We start from the raw sequence: 25,369 nt of genomic DNA, 5'->3' as shown, positions 1-25,369 counted from the left end.
GGGCTACCTGACTGGGGTTCCTTGTAGGAAACACATTCATAAACATGGAGAGTAAAAATCTTTAAAACAGTAAAAAATTTCCTTCCATGAATTCCAAGAGGTCTAGGATTTGGCCCACTGCCTTTATATAGTTAAATAGCCTTCTTACTTCATCCAGTTATTAGATTCTAGTACCAATTCTCTCAATTAAAAAGGAAAAAACCTAGCATGATGAGAAACACCTGAAATCCCGCAATTGGCCGGTAGAGGCAGGAGGATCAATAGTTTAAAGTCATCTTCAGGTACACTGAGGATTCAAGCAAATTTGGACTCCAAATGGCCCTTTCTCAAACAAAACAAACAAAACAAAACAAAACAAAACCCACACAACCTCGCAGCCCTATCCCATCCCTAAACAAATCCAAGTGGAAGCAGAGGATTCTGGGTTTTGTAGTAGAGTCGTTTCAACGAGGGCCCATCTGTGCAAGAGACTACATTTCCCTGAAGGCGCTCCGGCCAGTTATCATATTGTCCCGCCTCCTAACTTCCGGCGTTGCTACATTTTCTGAGACCAATCAGAGGGCGAGGTTTGTGCGCTTCCGGCTCTCTCATTGGCGCATTCGACCGGGTGTCTGAGTTCAAATTTTCAACTGTACCAGTCGAGTCCCTTGGCGGACGGGCGGCGCTGCCTTTTTTTCGCTGGTGCAAGGCGAAGCCGGGTGAGTGGTGGGAATATGAGGGAAGCCGCGGTGCGCCGTGGACCCTTCCTTCAGCTTCCTGAGAGGGTGGCGGGGTCGTCCCAGCGCGCGGGCTTCGGGCGTCGATGAGGGGGCTTCGCGGAGAAGTCTCAGGTTCGGAGTCAGTGTTCCTGGGAACCCCGGAGCAGGGGCTGCTCCGGACTCAGCCAGTAGGCTTGTTCGTGTTAGCACTGCTCTCCAGTTTCCGCACCAAGCGTGTTCACTAAGCGCTCTTAGCTTTACTTCAGGGGAGGAAGTTGAGGCCTAGTGGCTGGAAATATCCCTGTCATGAAATAGCTTTGGTGGAGGAAAAGAGATGTGGCCACCGCCAGCTGCGTTTGTCTGAGATGTTTGTCTGCCAGCACAACCGAGGTAGACTTTAATTCCACTTTGATTGTGTTCTGCTTGGAATATAAAATTCATTTGATGTTATCCTTACCACCCTCTGCCTTTGTATCGAGTTTCTGCCTTTCTAGCTTTCTTTCTTGGGACGTTTATAGATTTGAGGGGAAGGAAAGCTGTGACACAGATCATATAGTATTGTGGGTTGTGCTTACCCCCTATTTTCTTGATCTGTAAGCACATAAATTTTTCTCAATAGTAGCAAGGACTCACACCAAACGATTCCCGCTTTATTTATTTATTTATTTATTTATTTATTTCTGCACTTCTGGCTCATCCTTACCTTCTGTCTTCATATCCTTTGCCCTTATTTGACTTTCTCTCATATTTAACAAAAACACAAACTGTTAAAGAACTATTTACTACTATAGAAAAATGCTCTTTTTACTGTTGTTTTGAGACAGGGTCTCCTTACATATCCCTGGCAGTCCTGGAAACGCACTATGTTGACCAGGCTGGCATCGAACTCACAGAGATCTGCCTGCCTCTGCCTCCAGGTTCCGGGAATAAAGGGGCGTGTCGCTGGGCCTGGCTAGTACGATTATTCTTGTGTGTGTGGCCTCAGTGTATACAACACCTGTCAAGTTCTCTCGTTTGGATTGTGTCTGTGCAGTGGTATCGAAGTTGTCATTTTCTGTTCAGCATTATTGTGGCCTTCAGCCAACTGGACCAGCTGATTGACCTTTGAGAGTATATCATGTGCTTAGGTTAGCTGATGTTAGATACTGTGTGTGTACAGATACATGATATATTCAAGGGTTTTCTGGTATGCCTGAGATCAAAATGGCTAATGCTTTGTATGTGCATGTGTGTGGAATCGGGGTTTGAACCCAGTATCTTGCTCATCGTGAGGGAGTGTCTAGGGTGCTCTGTCCTTGTGTGTGTGTTGGTAATGATTACTCTTATTGAGAGAGGGTCTTGTGTAGCCTGTGTGGGCCTGAAAGGCGCTATATAGCATAGGCTGTTCTTTAAATTTTTTCCCCTTATAGACAATTTATTTTATATACATTAGTGTTTTGCCTAATCACATGTCTATATGTGGGTGCAACTGGAGTTCCAGACTGCCATGTGGGTGCTGGGAATTGAACCTGACTCTTCTGGAAGAGCAGCCAGTGCTCTAACCGTTGAGCCATCTCTCCAGCTGGTATAGGCTGCTCTTGAACTCCTAATCCTTCTTTCTTCGCTGCCAGTGCTGGGTTTCTGGTGTGCACTCTTGTTTATGTTGTGCTAGGGACTGAGCCCAGAACTTTTTGTACGCTAAGCAAGAACTCTATCAATTTCTGTTTTTAAGACAGAACCAGAGTAAGTTACCATTATGTAAGTAAAAGCATTGTTTTTGTTTTACAAGTATTCTAGCTATTTAGAAGTGGAGCTGATAAGACTGAATACAGGGAAGGTTGGACTTCTGAAATGTTGGGATACAAACTGACTCTTGAAAGCAGGGTTTGGCTAGGCAGGGATGAGAACAACCAGGCTGCATATGTGTTCAATTGGATGGATAGGAAGGCTCTGTCTAAGTTGACAGCAGAAAAGCAAGTGTGGAGAAACTGGATCGTACTAAGTGGGTCGGAAATTTTGAAGTTTTTAGTATGCAAATAAATGCATTCTTTTGGACAGACTTATGCTAATGTGCACAGTAGAATCAGATTCTCATCAGATTATCTTGAAGGTACAATTAAGTTCGGTCAAAAAAGTTATGTGGAAAAATCCTTTGTTTCTGGTTCTGGTATCAGGAGAGGTTGAGTTTTACATTCCCTTTATATTTTTCCTTTAGGTTTTCTTGGATCTGTTCTCTATAATGTGAGCCTATACATCCAGCCTCTTTCCTTTTCAAAATTTTATTTAAAAAGATATATGTATATGTATAAACTTTTGGGAGAAGATCAGAGAGGAGAATTTATGTATCTTCTCACAAACTTCACTATTTTTGGCATGTAGCAGTTAGGAAGCAGAATTGATAATTGATTGATTAGCCTGAGTTATTATATAGATTTGTATTTGAGACAGACACATGTAAATCAGCAGCCCAAGATCCTTTATAAGAAAAAGATGGAAGCCTGGTAGTGGTGGTGCATGCCTTCAATTTCAGTAGAGGCAGGTGGATCTCTATGAGTTTGAGCCCAGCCTGGCCTACAGAGCAAGTTCCAGGACAGCCAGAGCTATACAGAGAAACCCTGTCTCAAAAACAAAACAAAAAGAAAAAGATGGAAATTAAACAATAATAGAAAGAAGCTGGGCTCTGTGATGCACACCTGTAATCCCAGCACTAGGGGATTACAGAGGCAGGTGGATCTCTGAGTTCCAGGCCAACCTGGTCTACAAAGCAAGTCCAGGATAGCCAAGGCTACAAAGAGAAACCCTGTCTTGAAAAACCAAAAAAAAAAAAAAAAAGTGTTATATTAGTCAGTGTTCTCTAGAGGAGCAGAACACACACAGATATAAACATACATACATATATGAACGCACATACACACACACAAACACACACATATAGGGTTTATTAGAAAGACTTATAGAATGTGGTCCAGCTAGTCCAGCAATGGCTGTCTACCAATGGAAGTTCCAAGAATCCAGGAGTTGTTCAGGCTGCAAGCTTGGCTGCATCAGCTGGGCTCTAATGTCAGTGAAGGAATGGACTTGCCAGTGAAAACAAGCAGGCAAAGAGCATGCTTCCTTCTTCCATGTCCTTTATATAGGCTGTCAGCAGAAGATGTGGTCCAGATTAATAAGTGAATCTTCCTTGAACGATCTGGATTAAAAGTGTATTTTCCTACCTCAAGAAATTCCTATTAAAAGTGCATCTTCCCACTTCAAATGATTTAATTAAGGGAAAAAAAGTCACAGGTGTACTTAGCTGTTTGGGTTTTAGTTAATTCTAGTTGACAATTAAGAATAGCCATCACAAGTTGACCCCTTTTCAACTTGACACATAATCATATCTACTTATGCCATTCTTAATTTCCAAATGAAAACAATAGCCAGGTCATAATTACACCTGACATGATACAGCTATTCTTCATAGAACCGCAAATGCATTATGAATATTAAACTAGATGGTACTGTCCATTGAGGCACATTCTTTTGGTATCTTAAAACTTAAATATGATATTCTCTTAATTGATGCTTCATTGCATGATAAAGAAATTGAGGATGAGAGAGGGGGCTATAGCTGGGATGCAAAGCGAATAAAATGTAATTAATGTAAAAATAAGAATTAAAAAGAAATTGAGGAAAGAAAACAAAAATCTGTATAAATACATTCTGAACAAAATATGACAGAAACACTCATGTCAATTTCATTTTTTAAAGGTTTATTTGTTTGTTTGTTTGTTTATGAGTAAATGCCAGAAGAGGGCATCAGAACACATTATAGATGATTGTTAGCTACCATGTGGTTGATGGGAATTGAACTCAGGTCCTCTGGAAAAACATATAGTGCTCTTAACCGCTGATCTCTCTAGCCCTTATGTCAATTTTAATCCTTATTTCTGCAACTGGTCACATGGCTTTAGCTGGTATTTATAACTACCTTCCTCTACTACCCATTCTGTATTTCCTCCTCCACCCTCAGCAAACTCTTTCTCCCACCCCCAGGAGTGACACATCCCTTCATTTTTTTAGAGGTCTGTGCCCTTTGTTGTCCTCCCTGGATTAGATTGCTGTAGTTTCCCACTGGTTTTAATCATAGGACACAGTAGATACCCTAAAGGATCTGTTGTACTCCAGACCTAGTCTTTCTTACCTACACTGTGGAGAAGCAATCCAGTTTCTCCTTTCCAATCTGGCTCAATCACGCCCCCTCCTCCTACACTGTTATTTCTTTCTTTGGCTATTGGCATCAGAAACCCAAAGTGGCCAAGGGGACGTCTGAACTTCCAGTTCAATGGGATGTTTGTTTTGACTCCTGGCAGGACTGCTGCCCACTGTGAAACCAAAATGTCTAAGCCAGCAGAACTTAGGGCTTAGGGAACAGAAGCAAAACTTCCTACTGGGTTCCTAGGGGTGATAGTACATGGAATGACTTCCTTTCGACGCCTTGATTCCTTGATTCCATGGGTTCTGGCTATATATAATGTTATATATATGTAATATATATGCTGATTCAAATCATATACTACCTTCTGGAGAACTCTTTGCCAGCCCTCCAGGCTTCCGTCACCTCACTGCTGCTGTAACTGTCCTCAAAAGGTCATCCCATCTTTCAAGCCAGATGCTTCAGGATGGTGAGAAACATGGTAAGACTAGTGGATTCTGTGGTTGTGGGTCCACTGCTTCAAGTCTCTGGCTGGGAAGTGAGCCAGAGTGAGCCCAATCCTCTAGCCACCCCGCTATTGCCCTTGGGCTCCCGAACAAAGTGTCCATGATGACAAAATGGAGGTTTCCCACTCACCAAAGCTGACGTGGCTACAGCTGCTTCTGAATGCCACAACTGCCAACAGCAGAGACCAACACTGAGCCCCAGATATGGCTGAAGTGCTGCCCACTGTGAAGATTTCCCTTTGCTGGTATTTTAGGGGTGTAATGCTGTAATTAGGCACTTCTGGTTGGTGCCTGCCTAACATGCAGAAACATCAGTAAACCAGTCACTAGTCTCCTCTTTTTGGTCAACCAATGATAGGGCACACCTCATGAGGCAATAGGTGCATGCTTGGCAACAGATGGTATTATAATGGGAGTAGAAACTGTAGGCATTTGGGCAACTTCTTTACATAACTTGCTTATGCCTTCAGGACCTGCTTGGGTCTGATCACATACATTTATTTGATAATAGATAGCTTCCATGCTTGTCTTACTTTATAACTTGGTGAGTCAGATAACACCAGCTCATGATTGCTAACCCAGGTCACATCATAGCACGGTCAAACTTTTTGTTTCCCTAAGGTCCAACAGCAGGCCAAGAGCTGTCTCTCAAAGGGAAAATAGTTGTCTATAGATGATTTTGCTCCAAAATCCCAAAAGTCTCTGCTGTGATTCATCTGCAGGGGCCTTCCAAAAGCCCCAGACAGCATCCCTTTCTGACACTGATACCTCAAGTACCATCAGGTTTGTTAGATCCTAAGGTGGAGCAGCCTTCAGAGCAGCCTGGACCTGCTGAAGAGCCTTCTGTTCCAGGGTCTGTTCAGAGCTAGCAAAAGTTGGTAAGAGGTCAAAATAACACACCAAAGTAAGGAATCGTCTATCTCCGGAATTCAAATAGGCCCACTAAAATATTCTGCTTCTTCTTGATGGTGGGAGGGGCCAGGTACAATAACTTATCCTTCACCTTAGAAGGAATATCTCTGCATACCCCACACCACTGGACTCCTAAGAATTCAATGAGGTAGAAGGCTCTTAAATTTGGTTGGATTTATTTCCCATCCTTTGATGTACATATGTTACCAACAAGTCCAAAATGGTTGCTACCTCTTCCTCACTCAGTCCAGTCTGCATAATGTTGTCAGTGTAGTAGACCAATGTGATATTTTGTGGAAGAGACAGACAATTGAACTAAGTTATGACACTGAGCTTGAAGTAAAACTGTAAAGGTATACTGTTGGCATTGCCAACTGAAAGCAATTTTGCTTCTGGTTGTCCTTATGGACAGGTACTGAGAAAAAGGCATTTGCTAGATTAGTTGCTGTGTACTGTATGCCAGGAAATGTGTTAGTCCCAGTTGAGTAAGGGTACCCCATCTGATACAGCAGCCACAACTGGAGTCATCACCCGACTGAATTCTTGCTTTCTTACTTACTTGCTTTTCAAAACAGTTTTTCTGTGTAGCTTTGGCTGTCCTAGAATTCACTCTGAAAACTAGGCTGGAAATCATAGAGATCCACCTGCCTCTGCCTCCTGAGTGCTGGGATTAAAGGCGTACACCACCACCACCACCACCACTACCTGGCCATACAGAAAGATCTTTTCAAATACCTTTCTACTACTTCCAGGGTCTTCATAAGAAGTGCCCACTGATTTGGGGAGGGGCATGCATGAAGAAGGGGGAGGGAAGGTGAGATTAGGAGGGGAGGAGAGTGGGGTTTATGGGGGGATACAAAGTGAATAAAGTGTAATTAAAATAAAGAAGTGTCCACTGGGCTGCAAGAATTCAGAAGACTTGAGAAGGTGATTGTGGTTTTGGAGGTGAGGCTGTAGAATGTAGAAGGTGGACTGGAGAGACAAGTTAACTGTAGGTTAGGAGTGTATCCAGGGTAAGTTGCTGAAACTCAAGGGAGTAAGAGAGCTGTTAGCATATCAGCCTCATAAATGTTGAAATAACTTTAAATGTGTCTTTTTAAAGCTAATACATATTTTAGAAAAAATTCTTCAATTTGCAAAAGAAAAAGTAAAATCACCCACAATTGTACCTTTTAGAGACATTATGCTAGGCATGTGCTGTTGTGTTGGGGATTGAAGCCAGAGCCACATGCCCTACAACTGAGCTAGCCTCAATCCTTTTTCTACTTTTTTTTTCAAAGATTTATTTTATTTATTATTTATACAGTGTTCTGCCTGCGTGCCTATATGCCAGAAGAGAGTACCGGACCTCATTATAGATGGTTATGAGCTACCTGTGGTTGCTGGGAATTGAACTCAGGACCTTTGGAAGAACAGCCAGTGCTCTCAACCTCTGAGCCATCTCTCCAGCTCCCCTTTTTCTACTTTTAATTTTTTACTTTATTTTGTGCATATTTTTAATCTTATTTTATGCATATAGTATTTTGCCTACATGTGTCTCTGTGTATCACTTTCATGTCTGGTGCCCATGGAGGCCAGAAGCAGGTGCCGGTTCTCTTGGAACTGGAGTCACAGACAGTTGTGAACCACCATGTGGGTGCTAGAACCTTCCTCAGGTCCTCTGGAAGAGAGCCCATCCTCTTAATTCCTGACCCAACTCTCCAGCTCCCCTTTGTGAACTTTTTTATTTTTTTTGGAGTTTTGAGACAGTGTCTCGCTATGTAGCCTTGGCTAGCCTGGAACACAGAGCTCTGCCTGCCTCCAGAGCTCAGATTAGATTAGAGTTGAGTGCCATAATGCCCTTTTTATACTTTTTATTTTGAGTCAGGGTCTCGTGCTGCTGCCCAGACTGGCTTTGAACTTGTGATCCTCTTGCTTTCACCTCCTGAGTAGTTAGTATTATAGGCCTGTGCCACCGTGCCTAACTTGACTGACATTATAGATTTTTGTCTGAGTCTATATTTCAAGTAAAAAAAATGATACTCTAGCTAGGTATGGTGGTAGGATGTATTCCGCTAATCTCAGATTAAGGAGGTTGAGGCAGGAGAATCAGAAGTTCCAGGCTAGCTTTGCCTACATACTCAGTTTAAGGCCAACCTACCTATATTTTTTTGAGATTCTGTCTCAAAGAAACAAAACAAGAACCAAGAACGAACTGGTTGGTGGCACATCCTATAACCCCAGCACATGGAAGGTGGCGGCAGAAGCTTTAGGAGCGAAGGTCTATATCCTGGCTATACTCTCAGCAATATAGTCATTTTAAGGCTAAGTTGGGGAACGTGATCTTGTTTCAGAACTGTGTCAAGGGAGGTGTGGGGCTAGGGAAACTCTGAGTGAATGTGTCTTGTTAATATGAACACACACACACACACACACACACAGAAAACAAATATGAGCCAGGTTTGGTGGTGCACATCTTTAATCTTAGCACTTGAGAGCCAGAAGCAGGCGGATCTCTGTAAATTCAAAGCCAGTTTGGTCTACATAGAGATTTACAGGACTACATAGAGAAACCCTGTTTCAAATAAAACAAACTCAGTCCAGTACGAAACTTACAAATTTTTTTTATTACTATTATTTTTTATTTTTTGAGACAGGGTTTCTCTGTATAGCCCTGGTTGTCCTGGACTCAGTTTGTAGACCAGGCTGGCCTGGAACTCACAGAGTTCCACCTCCCTCTGCCTCCCCAAGTGCTGGGATTACAGGCATGCACCACTGCAACCAGCTACAAGTTTTTTGTTGTTGTATTGTTTTGTTGTGTGTGTATGTATGGTGCATGCAGAGGTGTGAGTGCCATTGGGTAGAGACCAGGGGATAATTTAGAAGTTGGTTCTTCTTCCACCATAGACAGGGATAGAGCCTCTTCACTCTCCTTGCTTGGTGTTTGAGATGAAGTCCTGTGGGCCAGTCTCAAATTCACTGTGTAGCTGAGGTTGGCCTCTAACTGATGGTTATCCTGCTGCTTCAGCAGTGCAAATGCTGTGATTCCATTCATGATGACTCCATGCCTGTCTGAAATTAAGTTCTAGAAAGAAATGAAAATGGGTTTGCTTGGTGTTTCCGGGCAGTGGTGAATTAGAGCAAAGTGTCCAGTGTGTCCTGTGCTGACTTCTGAGTGTTTGGATGGTGAGGGGTTGTTTTTAGATTTTAAATTGGCCAGTTTTTAGAAGCTTCATAGATCTGTTTCTGTAAACAGATCAGATTTCAACATACAGGTTAGCCAATGTGGAAACAAAGTCCATTAAACTTTCTTCGGATTCAGTTTGTAAGTTTTGATTAATAGTCAGAATTAGATGCTGGATATGTTGCCATTTGCTGACTCTTTTTAATTCCTTAGGAAAAAAATGAAGACGTTTACTCTCTGGGTAAAATGAAAATATGTGTTAATGTAGTGAGATCACTTACCCCTATGAAGGAGGGGGAGGGAGCCTTCGTGAGAAAATGCTATTGCTTGGATGAGATTATTTTAACTGACTGCTTCGAATGAAGCCTTGACTTCTGTTTACTCTCTTGAATTACCAACGGGCTAGCTTGTGCTTTCCTCTCTGTTTCACAAGCTGAGTGGTGAGGTGCTCGGGCTTCTAGCACATTGCTCTGTTTTGCTAGGAGCTGCTAGCCTACAATTTCAGGCCCGCTTAGAATGCACTCTGCAGCTCCCCCACCCCTTCTGAACCTGCACCTTTTGATTTATAGAGCTTGTCAGGCTAGTTATTTTTGGTTTGAGGGTGAGTGAAGAGAGACAAGAGGCAACGAGAGGCTAACTTCAGATGAATGTAGAAACAGGTTACATTGCTTCTTCTGCAATCTTCCTCATGTGTAGTTGTCTTTATTTGTTTTCCCTTTTCACCCATTTCTTCCCCAGAAATTTTTGTTGTTGTTTATCCAGAGAGGGTTTCTCTGTAGAGCCCTCATTACCCAAAAATACTCTGTAGACCAGGCTGGCCTCAAACTCAGAGATCCTTCTGCCTCTGCCTCTGAACTGCTGGGATTAAAGGCATGTGCCTCTACCACCCAATTTTAGATTAATTTTTAATCTGTAGGTTTCTTTAGATAACACTTCTCAGAAAACTTTCATGGGCCCTCCTCCTCCCTATATATTCTCTGCTCTTGCTGAGTACTTTTATGTATTGTTAAGGAAGGAGCACCCTGGGTCTGGGTTTGTTTGTTTTGTTTTGTTTTTTTGTTTGTTTTTTCAAGGCAGGGTTTCTTTGTCTTGACCCTGGCTGTCCTGGAACTCACTTTGTAGACCAGGCTGGCCTCATTCTCAGAGATCTACATCCTCTGCCTGCTTAGTGCTGGGATCAAAGATGTCTGTCACCACTAGCCAGCTCTATTGCCTTTTTTTCTTTTTCCCAAGACAGGGTTTCTCTGTAATAGCTCTGGCTGTCCTCGGCTCACTTTGTAGACCAGGCTACCCTCAAACTCACAGATATCTACCTGCCTCTGCCTCCTGAGTGTTGGAATTATAGGCATGTACCACTATGCCCAGCTTCTTGTCTGTTTAAGGAAAAGGATTACATATATATATATGTACATATATATATATACACATATATGTAAAAACACATATATATATGTACACATATATACATATATATTTTTTCAGTGTTTTGGGAAAAAGATGGACTATAGGTGATTTTTAATAGGCAATTTTTTAGAGAACTAGTTCATACATAACATTGATTCATACATAACATACTATTTAGAAAATATTTCTACTGCATTTTATTTTGTGTGGATATTTTTGCCTCCATGTATATACATGTACCATGTGCATGCTAGGTACCCATAGAGGCCTGAAGAAAGCATCAGATACCCAGGAACTAAAGTTACAGACAGTTGTTAGCCACTTTATAGATGCTGGGAATCAAACCCGTGATCTCTGCTCATAACTGCTGAGCCATCTCTCCAGCCCTAGACTTTTTTCCCTAGGATTTCTTGTAGGATCATTTTTCATTAAAAGCTGTTTTTTTCTTTTAAATTTTATTTTCACTTACCTATTTTGTTGAGACAGGGACTAGCCCTTGCTGACCTGGAATTTGCTGTATAGATCAGGCTGGCCTCTGAACTCAGAGCTCCACCTGCCTTTGCCTCCCAGTGCTGGGATTAAAGTGCCATCAAGCCCAGCTAAACACTATTTTTCTCCTCAGAATATTTGTAGTTTTTCAGGAGTCTGCACTGTGGCAGTTTCAGATAATTTTGAAATATGAAGCTAATTCTCTTGCCTTGGCAGCTTGATTTGTGTGGTTGACGTATCTGCTTTTTTTTTCCTCCTTCAGTGAGACCTGTTGACAGAAATTCAATCTTGATTAAGGGGTGCAGGAAGGATCCAGTTCCCACCATTCATGGGGCTCTCATTTAAACAGCTGTCTTTAGCTTTGACCTGTGCGGCATCCCACTAGACTCCATCAGGCATTAATTTTTGTTACTTTGATATCCTAATAAATTTATTGTTTGTGGTGAGGCAGTGTTGTAAAACCATCTTGATTTAGCAGTTACTTTGCTCTGTGTCCTGGTCCCTCCTCCCCTCCTCTGTTTACTTTCTCATGAGCTACATCCCCAACTCTACTTTTGGTTTACTTCCTGTGCTTTGCCAGCCTTTAACAAAGAGGATGGGAGTTCTCAATTGTTTACTGATACATATTTGTTAATTTGATCCCACTTTTAGTAGAGACATGGTATTTTTATTGTTTGACACAGAGTCTCACTTTGTAGTCCAGGCTGGCCTGGACCTCAGTAAATAGGCCGAGGATGACTTCAAACTTGAGTCAGTCCTCTTGCCTCAGGTTCTCAAGTGCTGTGCTTGCTGCTTTTAGGAGACCCAGGTTTGACTCTCAGCACCCACATGGTACTTCATAACCATTTGTAACTCCAGCCCCAGGGCGTCTGATGGCCTCTTTGGACCTCTGTAGGCAGCAGGCACACATGTGGTGTGCATACGTACATGCAGGCGAAACACTCATGCAAGTGGGGAAAGATGGGGCTTTGCAGCTAAGAGCATGGCTGCTCTTTCAGAGGTCTGGAGCTCGCTTCCTAGCAGCCCCGTGGCAGCTCGCAACTATCCATCATGGAGTCTGATGCCCCTTCTGGTACCCATGGAAACAACTCTCACAAACATAAAATACATAAAAAATAAATATTAAAAATATGTGTACATACTAGAAAGAATATGTAATGTTTGGATAAATCAAGTTAGTGGTCAATTTACGGACCACTATTATTTCTAAAAACCAATTGATTAGAAATTATTGTGCACATTATCAAGAGTATTTAGGAAAAATTCAAGAAGTCCAATCTTTTTTTAAGTGCAAACTCAGGAAAATAATGTTGCTCAGCCTACTAGCCTTTTCAATGAAAAGGCAAATGTTTATATAATAGTAAAACATAATTTCAAAGAACACAAAAGCTTTACAGTGCAATCTCTCCTACTCCACAGCTTCTAGGTCCCTTTCCAGTCTCACTACTGACACTGACTTCTTCATCCATTTTTGTGAACATATGAGTTTGTTGCCTTTTTAGTCTTTTTTGTTTTGTTTTGAAATCACAGAGGCCCAGACAGAAGGTGTGGTGAAATCACGGTCGCTTCTCCCCTCCCCTCCCCTCGCCCACCTTTTTTTTTTTCTTCTTTTCTTTTTTGTTTGTTTGTTTTTGGAGTCAGGGTTTCTCTGGGTGGCCCCAGCTGTCCTGGAACTTGCTCTGTAGACCAGGCTGGCTTGGAACTCAGAGACCAGCTGCTTCTGCCTGCTGAATGCTGGGGTTAAAGACAAGCACCACTCCCGCCTGGCTTTTTTGTTTGTCTTGTTTTATTTTGTTATTTTGAGGTCTCACTGTGCAGCTCTGGCTGTCCTGAAACACTATGTAGAGGAGGCTGACCTGAGATCTGCCTGCCTTTGCCTTTAGAATGCCACATGTAGCTTGAGTTAGAGTTTATCAAGAAAGGGGTTTAATATAGTCTTCAGCGTATTAAGAGTTAGGAAAGGGACTTTGAGGGCTCAGCAGTTAGTTAAGAACATGGTTGCTTTTCCAGAGGACCTGGGTTTGAATTTCTATCGTTCACATGGCAGCTTAGTTCCTGCTGAATCTTACCACCTTTTTTTGGCCTCTGCAAACGCTACATACCCAGACATACAAGCGGACAAAATACCCATACGCATAAAATAAAAATAAATAAAAATTCCAAAATAAATAACATTGAAAAGAAAAAAAAAAAAAGGAAGGACGTTTAAGTAAAGGTCAAAAAAGTACATTATCCAAGAGTGTTTGCTAGCTTCTCAAGAGAGTCGCTGGAATCATAGTTTTTAGAGAGCTAAATATGGTTATGATGTGTTATATTCTTACGTCTTTCTTCTCCCAGCTCTGCTTGTCTTCATTATAGTCCTGGCTGGGAAGTGTTCCCAGTGACCTCAGTTAGCTATTGAGATCATGAGAATCCAAGACTTTCCCACGTCTTCTAGAATAGTTGTTAAAAAGAAAAAAATTCTTTTTCTTGAGACAGGGTTTCTCTGCATAAGAGCTCTGGCTGTCCTGGACTATCTTTATAGACCAGGCTGTCCTCAAACTCACAGAGACCCACCTGCCTCTGCCTCCTGGGTGCTGGGAGTAAAGGCGTGTACCACCATGCTTAGCTAAAAATGTCCTTTTTTCGAGCAGGGAATTTTTAATTATTGCCAGAGAAATCCTTCACTAATTAAAACAAAACAAAAAAACAACTTTGTCTCTCTCTCTATATATATATCTATATGGTATGAATTTGTATGTATATATTGTGTGTGTGTGGGAGGTGTGGTTTACATAGCAAGTTCCAGGCCAACCTGTCTTATGTAAGTCCCTGCCTTTACCCTCACCCCCACCATCAACAACAAAAAGCTAGGTCATGTTGCATGCCTTTAATCCCAGCACTCCGGAGGCAGAGGCTAACTGCCTCCCCATTTGATCCCATTGAACAAATCCAGTTCCAGGTAAGCCAGGGCTGTATAGTGAGACCTTGTCTAAAAAAAAAAAAAAAAGGAAAAACACAAGAACAAAACAAATTAGCAAACAAAAACCCAGCAGCAATAAATAAACGAAAAAACAAAACAAAGCCCCAAGATAAAACAAATTAACAAAACAAACGAAAAACCTTGAATAATGAAAGTGGAAATGGAGAGTGAAAAGTTTAGACTGGCGTCATAGAGAGCCTTCTTCAGGTCCGAAGACTGTGGAAAACAAATGCAGTGCTGTCTTGTACACAAATGGAGACCTGATGTTCCTGATACTGTCATTGGCGTGTCAGAGGCTGTGCTGCATCTGGGAGATAGCTCTTTACATGACCAGACAGGAAACAGTACTTTCTGGTCCTTAGCTTCCTCTTCTCGGATAAGGACGATAAGTGATGCTTTTAAGGTTGTGAATGGGCATTAGAAATAACAGATTCAGTACGTAATGCAGTCTGGCATTTCTAGTTCCTATGTTTTAAACCACAATTTTAGTATTGTTATGTGGGTTTTTGGTAAGCCCTGGTTTGTTTTAATTAACCATATCTATAAACTGCAAAAATCAGATGTTACCAGCTGGGCTTGGTGGCATACACCCTTAATCCCAAAACGCTGGAGGCAGAGGCAAGAGGATCTCTGAGTTCAAGGCCAGCTTGGTCTATAGAGTGAGTTCCAGGACAGCCAGAACTACACAGAGAGACCCTGTCTTGAAAAACAAAAACAAAATCAGATGATACCTGCAGTTCTTTCCAGTTTGAGATATCATGTTTCTATACTAAGTCCTCATCTAGAATGCTGCTATAAAGAGCTACAGCTGTAATGAGTTCACAGGGAGAAGTTGTGTGGTATGTATAATATGTATAATGATGTCACTGTAGAAATCTGCTGTTTGTTAAAACAAATATTTCTGAGATACTCTAAAACCCAGAAGTACTTTCTCAGCAGTGAGAAGGTAAGGAAATGCTGGCCAAGCCACTGGGCAGTAGTGAAGGTCGGGTGACTGAGCTCAGAATATGGTGACAGTGATTTCAGAGACGTCCAGTATGCAGGGTGCCAATGTATAGCGTTGGTGGTGATGGGAATTGAGGAAGTGGAACACTCCCTGGTGATATGCTGTTCTTCTGAGGAATATTTTCACAGTATGCAGTAAGATACTCTGGCTCAGCATCATAAGAATTATTTTAGGAGGGAGGGGGCTACAGTTGGGATACAAAGTGAATAACCTGTAATTAATTAAAAAAATAAATAAATAAAATTATTTTAGAGAAAATAACAAATATGTACAGAATATTGGCTATAAGAATTTTTTATAGAAAGTTTTTTGGTTGGTTTGTTTGTTTTTTGAGACAGGGTTTCTCTATGTAGCTCTGACTGTTGTGGAACTGTGAAGATTAGGCTGGCTTCGAACTCACAGAGATCTGCCTACCTCTGCCTCCTGAGTGCTGGGATTCAAGGTGTGTGCTACCACTGCCCAGCTTAGAAGGTTTTTGTTTGTTTGTTTGTTTGTTTTTTGTTTGCTTTTGAGGTTTTTTTTGAGAAAGGGCTTCTCTGTGTTGCCTTGGCTGTCCTGGACTTACTTTGTGGACCTGGAACTCACAGAGATCCATATACCTCTGCCTTCCTGAGTGTTGGGAATACAGGCATGTACCACCACATCCAGATGAAGCAATTTTTACATTTCATCAAGTGATGGTATATACTCAAATTCATTGCCATGGAGTATTGTGTAGAATAGTGAAACATTCAAAATATACTGCAGTTGCAGCTATGACTGTAATGTTTGTTTACTCACTCTCAGAGCCCTGCCTGCCCTACAACTTGCTGTGTATGTAGACCAGGCTAGCTTTGAACTTGCAGTAAGTCACCCTGCCTTTGCCTCCTGGGTGGTGGGATTCTAGGCATAAACTACATACCTTGCTCTATGTGTATGTGTGTGTTTTGAGTTAGGGTCTTATGTAGCCCAGGCTAGCCTTGAACTCCCATCCTTTTGCCTCTACCTCCCGAGTGCTGGGATTACATGAGTATGCTACTACACCTGGCTCTGGTTCAATGTTTTTTACAAGTGTTTTGGTTTAAATGAGTATGAATTTTATAAAATTAATTTTCAAGCCAGGACGGTGGTACATGCCTATAATCCCAGCACTTGGAGAGGCAGAGGCAGGTGGATCTCTGTGAGTTTGAGGCCATCATGGTCTACAAAGTGAGTCTAGGATAGCCAAGGCTACACAGAGAAACTCTGTCTTGAAAAAACCAATATAAAATAAAAAATTAAATTAATTTTTATAGACATTTAGAGAAAGGTTGTGTGTGTGTGTGTCTTTGTTTTTGAGACAAGGTTTCACTATATAGCTCTGACTTAGCCTTGAACTCAGTAAGTAGACAAGGCTAGACTCAAACTCACAGAGATTACCTGCTTCTGTCTTCTGTGGTATGATTAAAGGCATGCTTCACCACACTCAACTTAAAGTTTAAAAAAAAAAAAAATGTTTGTGTGTATATATGTGCCATGGCATACATATGAAGGTCAGAGGATAGCTTGCAGAGGTTACATCTCTCCTTTCATATGGGTACCAGAGTGAAATACAGATTGTCAGGTATGGTAAGCTAAAGCCTTTGTACTGGGCCATCCCACAGATCCCAAGAGAGGGGATAACTTTTTTATAAATATTGTTATCTACTTCCTTACTTCCCTTATTGTTACCTACTTTTCTTTTTATTGAGATAGGGTCTTTCTATGTAGCCCTAGCTGGCCTGGAAATTGCTGTGTAAACCAGGCTAGATTCTAGCTTGGCCAGAGTTTTCCTGTTTCTACCTTTGAGTGCTAGGAATCACAGGCATTGTGCCCTGTTACCGTCTCAGGGTGCTTTCTAGGACAAACAGTTCTGTTTGTCAGTGAGTGTGGCCTTTATAAAGGCAGTTTTTCAGACTACTTCGGCTGTCTTGTTAACTTGCTAGAACTAGAGCAGGAGAGTTAAACTTACTAGGTTTGCTGCACATGGTGGAGTGCGGTTTTGCTGGAATCAGGGCTAGGTTCGTATTGCTGACTTGTTCTTTGTACTCACTCTGCATCTTGTGCCTTCGATATGTATGAGGTCATTTTCTTCAAAGGTACCCAGGAATTGTTTTGTTTTTTATCTTCTGCCCCTCAGTGTTAGAGATCAAACTCACTTCCTCATGCATATTGAGTTTGCTTTCCACCACTGAGCTACACCTGCAGCCCAGGAATAGCATTGTCTTAAGATCTTTCTAAGGAATAAAACACAGTTGGCAAAACCAGGTCTCACTCTTGTATCTATAAGGCACTCCACTAAGCACCCTGATATAAACAACTAAGATGAGCTTTTGTCTTCAGATGTGAAGTGTGCCAGGAGAAACGTTTATGGAGTTAGCTGATACAGAGTTGAGTGCTTGTTGTAGAGGAGATAAGCTAACACTGTGGCTTTGGAGTTATGTACTGGTTAATACTTAGTTGGACTTGGGTTAAGATTGAAAGGTGTAAGTTAATGTTGTTGGGGTCTGGAGAGATGGCTCAGAGGTTAAGAGCACTGACTGTTCTTCCAAAGGTTCTAAGTTCAGTTCCCAGCAACCAAATGGTGCTCATAATCACCTATAATGAGATCTGGTTCCCTCTTCTGGTATGCAGGCACACATGCAGGCAGAACATTGTGTACATAATAAATAAAATTAAAAAAAAAAGTTGATGTTGTGTTTTAGAAATTAGGTTATCAGGTTGAGATTGAATACATAGGTGGAGGAAGGCTTCAAAATAAGAAAATGGTAGATTGAAGGAAAATTAATAATGAATGCAACACCCAATAGTAAATGGCATATTGTAAGTACTCATCAAACTTGACCTTTTTTTTCTTTCTTTCTTCTTCTTCTTTTTTTTTGTAGACTTGGCTGACCTTGAACTCAGATATCTGCCTGCCTCTGCTTGGATTATAGGCGTGTTCCATTGTGCCTAACTGGCCTTTTCTTTAAAAAAAAAAAAAAAAAAATGTTTATTTATTTGTGTGAGTGTGCATGCATGCCACAACATATGTATGGAGATCAGAGGTCTACTTGCGGGAGTCAGTTTTCTCTCGCCACCATGTGGATTTTGGAGAACCAAACTAGGTCGTCAGGTTTGGTGGGAGGTACTTTCACTTGCTGACCCCTCTCACTTGCCCCAAACTGGCTTCTTTCTAAGTCCACAAGCTAAAGCAGGTAATTCACTATGTAGCCCTGGCTGACCTGAAATTTATTATGTAGACCAGGCTGGTCTTGAACTCACAGAGATCCACCTGCTTTGTGCTACCAAGTGCTGGGATTAAAGGCCTACATGTGTCATGCCTGGCCCTAGAAGATTTTCTGAATTGAGAATGTAAAGCCAAAGTAGTTGGTAGGGATCAATACCTAATGTTTATGTACAACCTAATTTTTGTAACCATTTCTTTCCTCAGAAGGCGATCTATTGAGAAGAGTGTTGGAGTCTTGGGAAAAGCGAGTCCTCCTACACTAATTGGGGGCAATGTCACAAGTTACAACTACTTACTCTTTTGATGCTCCCACCGACTTTATCAATTTTTCATCTTTGAATGCTGAAGAAGATACTGAAAATGTGGACTCATGGTTTGGTAAGTGGCTACTTTCACTGCTTTGTTTTGCTTTGTTTTGTTTTCAAGAAAGGGTTACTCTGTATCTATAGAATATACATCCCAGTACTTGCGCTTTTGAATTCAGAGCTTGCCTGCCTGTGCCTCCTGAGCACTGGGATTAAAGGCGTACACCACCACCCTGATGTTTCTCTGCCATTTTAAGGGTTAGTATCTTGTGTGCTAAGGACAGTTCAAGAGTAAAAGAAGGCCTGGAGAGATGGCTCAGCAGTTAGGAGCACTGGCAAACTCCCAAACCCACTGTGGCCGCTCACAGCTATCTGTGGTTCCAGTCTTTGGAGATCCAAGCCCCTCTTCAGGCCTCCCCAGACATAAATGAGGGCAAAACACCCATATGCATAAAAATAAATTAATAAAATTAAACAAATTAAAAAACAAGAGGCTACCAAAGTAATTATACATTCTTTCCACACCATGATTCCTTCTCACCTGTGGTTTAATAGAAAAACAGTTAACTTTTAAACTACAGAAATCTGTTCACATGTGAAATTAAGTTTTTTGAGACAAGGTTTCAGACTGTAGCCTAGACTGGCCAGCACTTTTGACAGTCTTCCTGCTTCAGCCTCTGAAATGCTAGTATTACAGGTGTGACCCACCATGCCAAGCTTTTCTTTCCTTTCTCTTTTTTTTGGCCTGCTTCCTTCCTTCCTACCTTTTTTCCTTCCTTCCTTTCCTTCTTTTCCTTCCTCCTTTTTTGACACAGGGTTTCTCTATGTAGCCTTACCTATTCTGGAACTCACTCTGTAGACCAGGCTGGTCTCAAACTCAGAGATTCACCAGCCTCTGTCTCCTGAGTGCTGAGACTAAAGGCGTGTGCCACCACTGCCTTGCAGCTTTCTTCTTTTTTTTGAGATGAAAACAGCTTTACAGACAATTTAAGATTACAATACAGTTGCACAGAAACAGGAAAGAAATAAGACGATTCTAAAAAATATGGCAGACTTCATGAGTTTTCCTGTCATCTTTGGTAAAAGGGCCATGCTTACCTTTTCTGTGTGATTTCAACTTTAGCGTATGTGCTGCTGAAGCAGGCGCTTGGCATGCCTGTCCACTACCTTTCTGCCATCCTGCTTTCTTCTTCTTCTTTTTTTAATTAAAAAATTTTTATTTTTTTATGAGACACTATTTCACTACAGAGCCAGCCCAATTTGGACTTGACCTTACTATGTAGAATGGCCAGAAACTAAAAATCTTCTAGCCTCCAGCTCCCCAAAGCTAGGATTATTGACATGTATTACCACACCCAGTTTATAGGTCCTTTTTTGAGGGGAGATGTTGGTTCAATGTGAAAAAAACTTAGAGATAAACTATCAAGCTTAGAAATATTAGTAAAATACAAAAAAGATTCCTGAATATATCACATGTAGATAATCTTTTATTTACAATAAAACATTTACAAATCTATTGTAAATTATAAAAATGTATTAAATAGACACACATTTAGACCGCATATGACATGATATAGGACGGTATATAAGTAATATTACAAAAGAGTATTAAATCATAACTATATAAAATCAGCTGTAATTCAAAGTATACTGCTATAAGAATTGTGCAGCCAGAAGTTGTATGCGGGTTTGACTGTGTGAGAGTTCAAACTCTAACCTTTGAACTCAAGTGTCAGATAAAATTGAAATGCCCCGTATTTTAGGAATGGGCTGTAAATAGAAAGTATTACTATTTTATGATTCAGAATGACAAATACTAAGGCTGTAGGTACATAAGGCTCAACTAGATGAAACAGGATTTAGTGAAACTTGAGGATTCAGGCATGTCTGTCATGGTGGTGATCATATAAAACTTACCCATTGTCATCTGGGTATAGACTGCACCTGACATTGCTACATCCTGCTAGCCTTAGATTTCTCTAGGGTGTGTGTGGGTAGCTTTTGTCAATCAAGGTTCCTGAAGCTTGCATCTCAGTCAAGGTGTTAAATGGCTCTAAAAATCACAAAGATCCCATGTTGCTTTTACATATTTGATTACCTTTGAGATTAGTCTTGCTTTGTCTGTTTCTGAGACTGTGCTCAAGAGATCTGACTAGATTGTGCCTGGCTTGCTGTTGACATCTCTCCAGCTTCAGGCTGTTTAATTTTTGGAGACAGAGGCAAATCTGACCCTTAAGGTTTCCAGCCTCCAACCTTCACCTTCCAGGTGCTAGAAACTGAGTGTCAGTTCATTTTTCAATTTAACTTTTTTGAGTTGAGGTCTCTTGTATCTCAGATTGGCCTTGAACTCAGTATATCTGAGGATGATCTTGAGTTTCTCATCTTACTTGAATCCCGTAGTGCTGAGGTTATTGGAGTATTTGACCTCTCCCAGCTTATGTAGTACTTGGGGCTGCATTAAATACTTGTGCATAGTAGGCAAGCACTCACCAACCTGAGCACAACCCCAGCACCAAATACCTTTTGTGTGTGTTTTAAGAAAATTTTACTTTTGTATATGCATCTGTATCTGTTTTGGTTATGTGTACTTGTGAGTACATTTGCCTGCAGAGGTATTGGTATTGGTTCATTTGAAATTGGAATTACAAGCAGTTGTAAACCACCTAATGTGGTTTTGAAAGCCAAGGTCATGTCTTCGAAGATGATTGATTACATACTCCTAACCATTCCAGCTTTCCCAGAATAATTTTTAAGTGGAGGCACTATGATACTAACAACCCAATCCATAAATAGGTAAGACAGCCTGATTGGAGTTCTGCAAAATGGTACAAGTCTAAAACCAGGCCAAAACATTTTTTGAAGATTTTTATTTTTATTTATGTGTACATTACCTGCATGTGAAAGAGTGTAGTACCCACAGAGGTCAGGGGAGGGGCTGAGATCATTGAGCCTACTTTACAGGCACTTGTGGGCTGCTGGACATGGTGCTATGAACAGATCTGGGTCTTCTGCAGGAGCAGCAAGTGCTCTTACTCATGGAGCCATCGTGCCAGCCCCCAGCTTACAGTTGTTATTTTGATATGACTTCGGAATAAGTGAGTCCAGTTGTTGAAGATGCTTCTCATTTTATCCTTTCTCTTGTCTCCACCTTCCTCATTAAGGAACATGAACATCAATATGTGGTAGGAACAAAGATGATCATTGTGGCTGCACCACTTAAAACGCAGAGTCCAGATGAGATGGTGTCTGGCCTAGGAGAGGGCTGTGCTGAAGGGATAAGAAGGCCTAGAGAAGTCTTGTCCATGTCCCATATCACTACAGCTCAGAAGTAACACCAGCTATCTCAAGATTTCTTTTCACATTTTCTTTTTGGGTTTTGGTTTTTCTTTTTGAGACAGGGTTTGTTTTTTTTTTTTGTTTTGTTTTGTGTGTGTGTGTGTGTGTGTGTGTGTGTGTGTGTGTAGCCTTGGCCGTCCATCCCAGTTGCTTTGCAGACCAGGTTGGCCTTGAACTGAGAGAGATCTGCCTGCCCCTGCCTCCTGAATGCTGGGATTACAAGTGTGCACCACCTCACCTGGCTTTTACAAGTTTTCTTTATGTTCCCAGTATCCACAAAAAGGGAATACTAGTATAGCAATGAGATTAAATACAGAGTCTGAAAGAAAAAATAATTCTGTACTTAGAAAACCATCTTAGCTGTAGTATATTTCTTTCTTGTTTTCCTTCGTCTTATCACATCTTTTCACGGTTATTATCAGAATGTCTGTGCACAGTAGAGTTCTCCAGGGGCTCACTGTGCTCCTGCAGCTTGACACAGTGTGTTATTGCTGGGACAGGGATTCTACATCAGCTTTAATCACAGAAGAACCCAAGATAAAACTCCTTGAGAAAACTTTGCTCTGCTCCACTCTCACACATCCCACGCTCAGTGGTAGACACTGTCCCTTGTAATCTTACAGTTTCTGGTGGCCAAACTTTCTTCAAGGGCACTTGGTGTACTAAATAGTAGATAAGGCCAGATAATGTCCAAGTGGCCCTCACTGTCTTAACAATGGGAAGGAGTCACACACAATACAGAATCTGCAACTTTCCTTCTCTGGAAGGTACTGGATGTTGCAAGTCTTTGCAAATAATTTTGCAGTTTGTTCTTGCCGTGTAATATGTGGTACTTTCCTTTAGTTGCAGAATTGTGTTTTTGTTAAACATGCTGGAAGTGGGCTTTACTCCTCATTTTAATATGTGATTTTCCTTTGTTTTGCTTTCTTACTGATTATTTCACAGATGAGAAGGCCAACTTGGAAAACAAGTTTCTTGGGAAGAATGGAATAGGAGAGCCTTTTCAGGGTAAAACTTCCTTGAGAAGAGCCAAGCTTCAGCAAGGCGGGGGCACACCTTTGAAGGCAGGTAAGGAGAAACAGCTTCCACCAGCGCCTTGACAAAAGCTGGTGGCGACTAGAGCTTCGGATCTGAGGGAACCCCCAGGTTTGTTAGTGAAATGGATAGATTCAGTTGCTGGTGAATGTACAACAAACCGTGCTGCTCTTTTTCCTGAGGCAAGTCTCTGTGTTGCTCAGGCTGTCCTCAGACTCATGTCTTTTTGCCTCTACTTCTTACATGCTCAGCTTGACCACTGTACCTAGCTGTGTTTTTCTTTTTATATGCTTTTCGGATTTATTTGCTATTTGTTTTTCCCTAAAGATAGGGATTAAATCTAGGACCTCATGCATGCTTGACAAGTGCTGTACCACTGTATTATAGTCCTACTCTGAATGCTAATATTTTTTCTTTTTCTTTTTGGTTTTTCGAAACAGAGTTTCTCTGTGTAGTCTGGGCTGTCCTGGACTTATTTTGTAGACCAAGTTGGCCTTGAACTCACAGAGGTTCACCTGCCTCTGCCTCTCTGAGTACTAGGATTACAGGCATGTGCTACTACATTGGGCTTGTATGCTAAATTAAAAAAGTGATAGTAACTGTACCAGAGTTCATGAATAATGTTGGTGTATAGTTTTCGTTTCTTTTGCTCTTTGTTGTTGTTTTTTCTATTTGCTATGCTAGTGATTGAATATAGGGCTTTGAGTATGTTAGGCAAACGCTTTACTGCTGGGCTGCAGTCCAGCCCTTAGTTTATGAATTTTTTTGGAAGTGTTTTCTCTCTTTCTTTCTTTCTTTCTCTCTCTCTCTCTCTCTCTCTCTCTCTCTTTCCCTCCCTCCCTTCCTTCCTTTCTCTCTTTCTCTCTCTTTCTTTTTTATTTTTATTTTTCAAGACAGGGTTTCTTTGTATATCCCTGGCTCTGTAGACCAGGCTGGCCTGAAACTCACAGAGATCCTCCTGCCTCTGACTCCCAAGTTCTGTGATTAAAGACATGGGCCACCACATCCCAGCTAAAAATTTATGTATCCCAGGCTGGCCTTTTTAGGTCACTATCACCAACCTGAAAAGTGTTTTTTAATTGATACATAATTATTTATAAGGGATATTATGATACTTTGATAACTGCTTATATGAAATACTGGCAAAGTAGCTTTTATAAGCAGGTTTTCTGCATAACTTTACCTGAGTTAAGGTTTCCATGCTTAAGAATGATGATATTTGAGTTTGTGTGATTTTCATTTTAAATTCTGTATTGACACACACACATGGTATGCACATACACTTATGTATATATACATATATTTGTATATAGTTTGTTTTTCTTGAGATTGAGTGCTGATTAGCTTTATTCCTCATTTGGAGAGCTATTAATTTAATTAAAATATTTATCGCTTGAATTCATACATGCATACTTTCCTTTAAAATATTAGAATTATTCATGTTTGTATGGGTGAGTGTTTTGCCTGCATATGTGTATGTGTACCCATGAAGGTCAGAAGAGGTCGTTGGAACTCCTGGAACTGGAATCATCGAGTCGGTACCAGGAATCAAACTCAGGTTCTCCCAAAGAACAACAAATGTGCCTAATGACTAAGCCATCTCTCCAGCCCCGTATAATACAATGTAGTCAAATCTATCTCCTATCCCTTCTACCCCTCCCATCATTATTTCCATTTCCTCTCAATTTCTTTTTTTCTTTCTTTTTTTTTTTTTTTTTTTTGAGGCAGGTTTTCTCTGTGTAATAGCCTAGCTCTGGCTGTCTTGGAACTTACTTTGTAGACTCTGCTTCCCAAGTGCTGGGACTAAAGGCGTGAGCCACCATGCCTGGCTTTATATATATTTTTTTAAACTACTGAGTCCACTTAGTCCAGTGTGTGCATCAGCATAGGACCATGACGAGCATCCCTGAAGAAAACTGGCTTTCCCTCTCCCAGCAGCCATCAGCTGACAATAGTCCTGCCAATAATTCCTCAGCTAGGGGTGCAACTTCATTTCCGTCCATGCTGGGATTTTGTCTGACTTGATCTTGTTCTTGGTTGGTGCCTAAAATCCTAGCTACTAGGAGTTCCTGTGTGCAACTGCCCTGTCATATCTGATTAGATACTGTCCCTGTATCCACTACCTCCGGCTTTCCACCCCCTTACTCTGTAAT

General features: G+C 41.2%; 1 protein-coding gene and 1 non-coding gene across 4 annotated transcripts in view; one reads left to right on the top strand and one right to left on the bottom strand.

Annotated features, from left to right (window-relative positions):
• Positions 1 to 584: 584 nt before the first annotated feature.
• Tpx2 (TPX2 microtubule nucleation factor) overlaps positions 585 to 25,369 on the top strand; it is a 48,321-nt gene continuing 23,536 nt past the window's right edge. Inside the window, exons 1-3 of one of the 3 annotated variants that reach the window (XM_021639685.2) lie at positions 585 to 698; positions 18,745 to 18,918; positions 23,127 to 23,249. In XM_021639685.2, coding sequence (XP_021495360.1) covers positions 18,813 to 18,918; positions 23,127 to 23,249 — 229 coding nt within the window. In that variant the 5' untranslated portion in view covers positions 585 to 698; positions 18,745 to 18,812. The remainder of the gene's footprint in view (positions 699 to 18,744; positions 18,919 to 23,126; positions 23,250 to 25,369) is intronic. The other 2 variants (XM_060383067.1, XM_021639686.2) reach the window with 2 other exon arrangements.
• LOC132653926 (U6 spliceosomal RNA) lies at positions 19,885 to 19,988 on the bottom strand. The gene has a single exon (XR_009591746.1). It is a non-coding gene; the product is annotated as a U6 spliceosomal RNA (small nuclear RNA).

The sequence above is a fragment of the Meriones unguiculatus genome, chromosome 4 (genome assembly GCF_030254825.1).
Source record: "Meriones unguiculatus strain TT.TT164.6M chromosome 4, Bangor_MerUng_6.1, whole genome shotgun sequence".
In the NCBI taxonomy this organism is placed as follows: Eukaryota; Metazoa; Chordata; class Mammalia; order Rodentia; family Muridae; genus Meriones; species Meriones unguiculatus.
The sequence above is the reverse complement of the archived record's forward strand: the minus strand, read 5'-3'. Positions and strand labels throughout refer to the sequence as shown.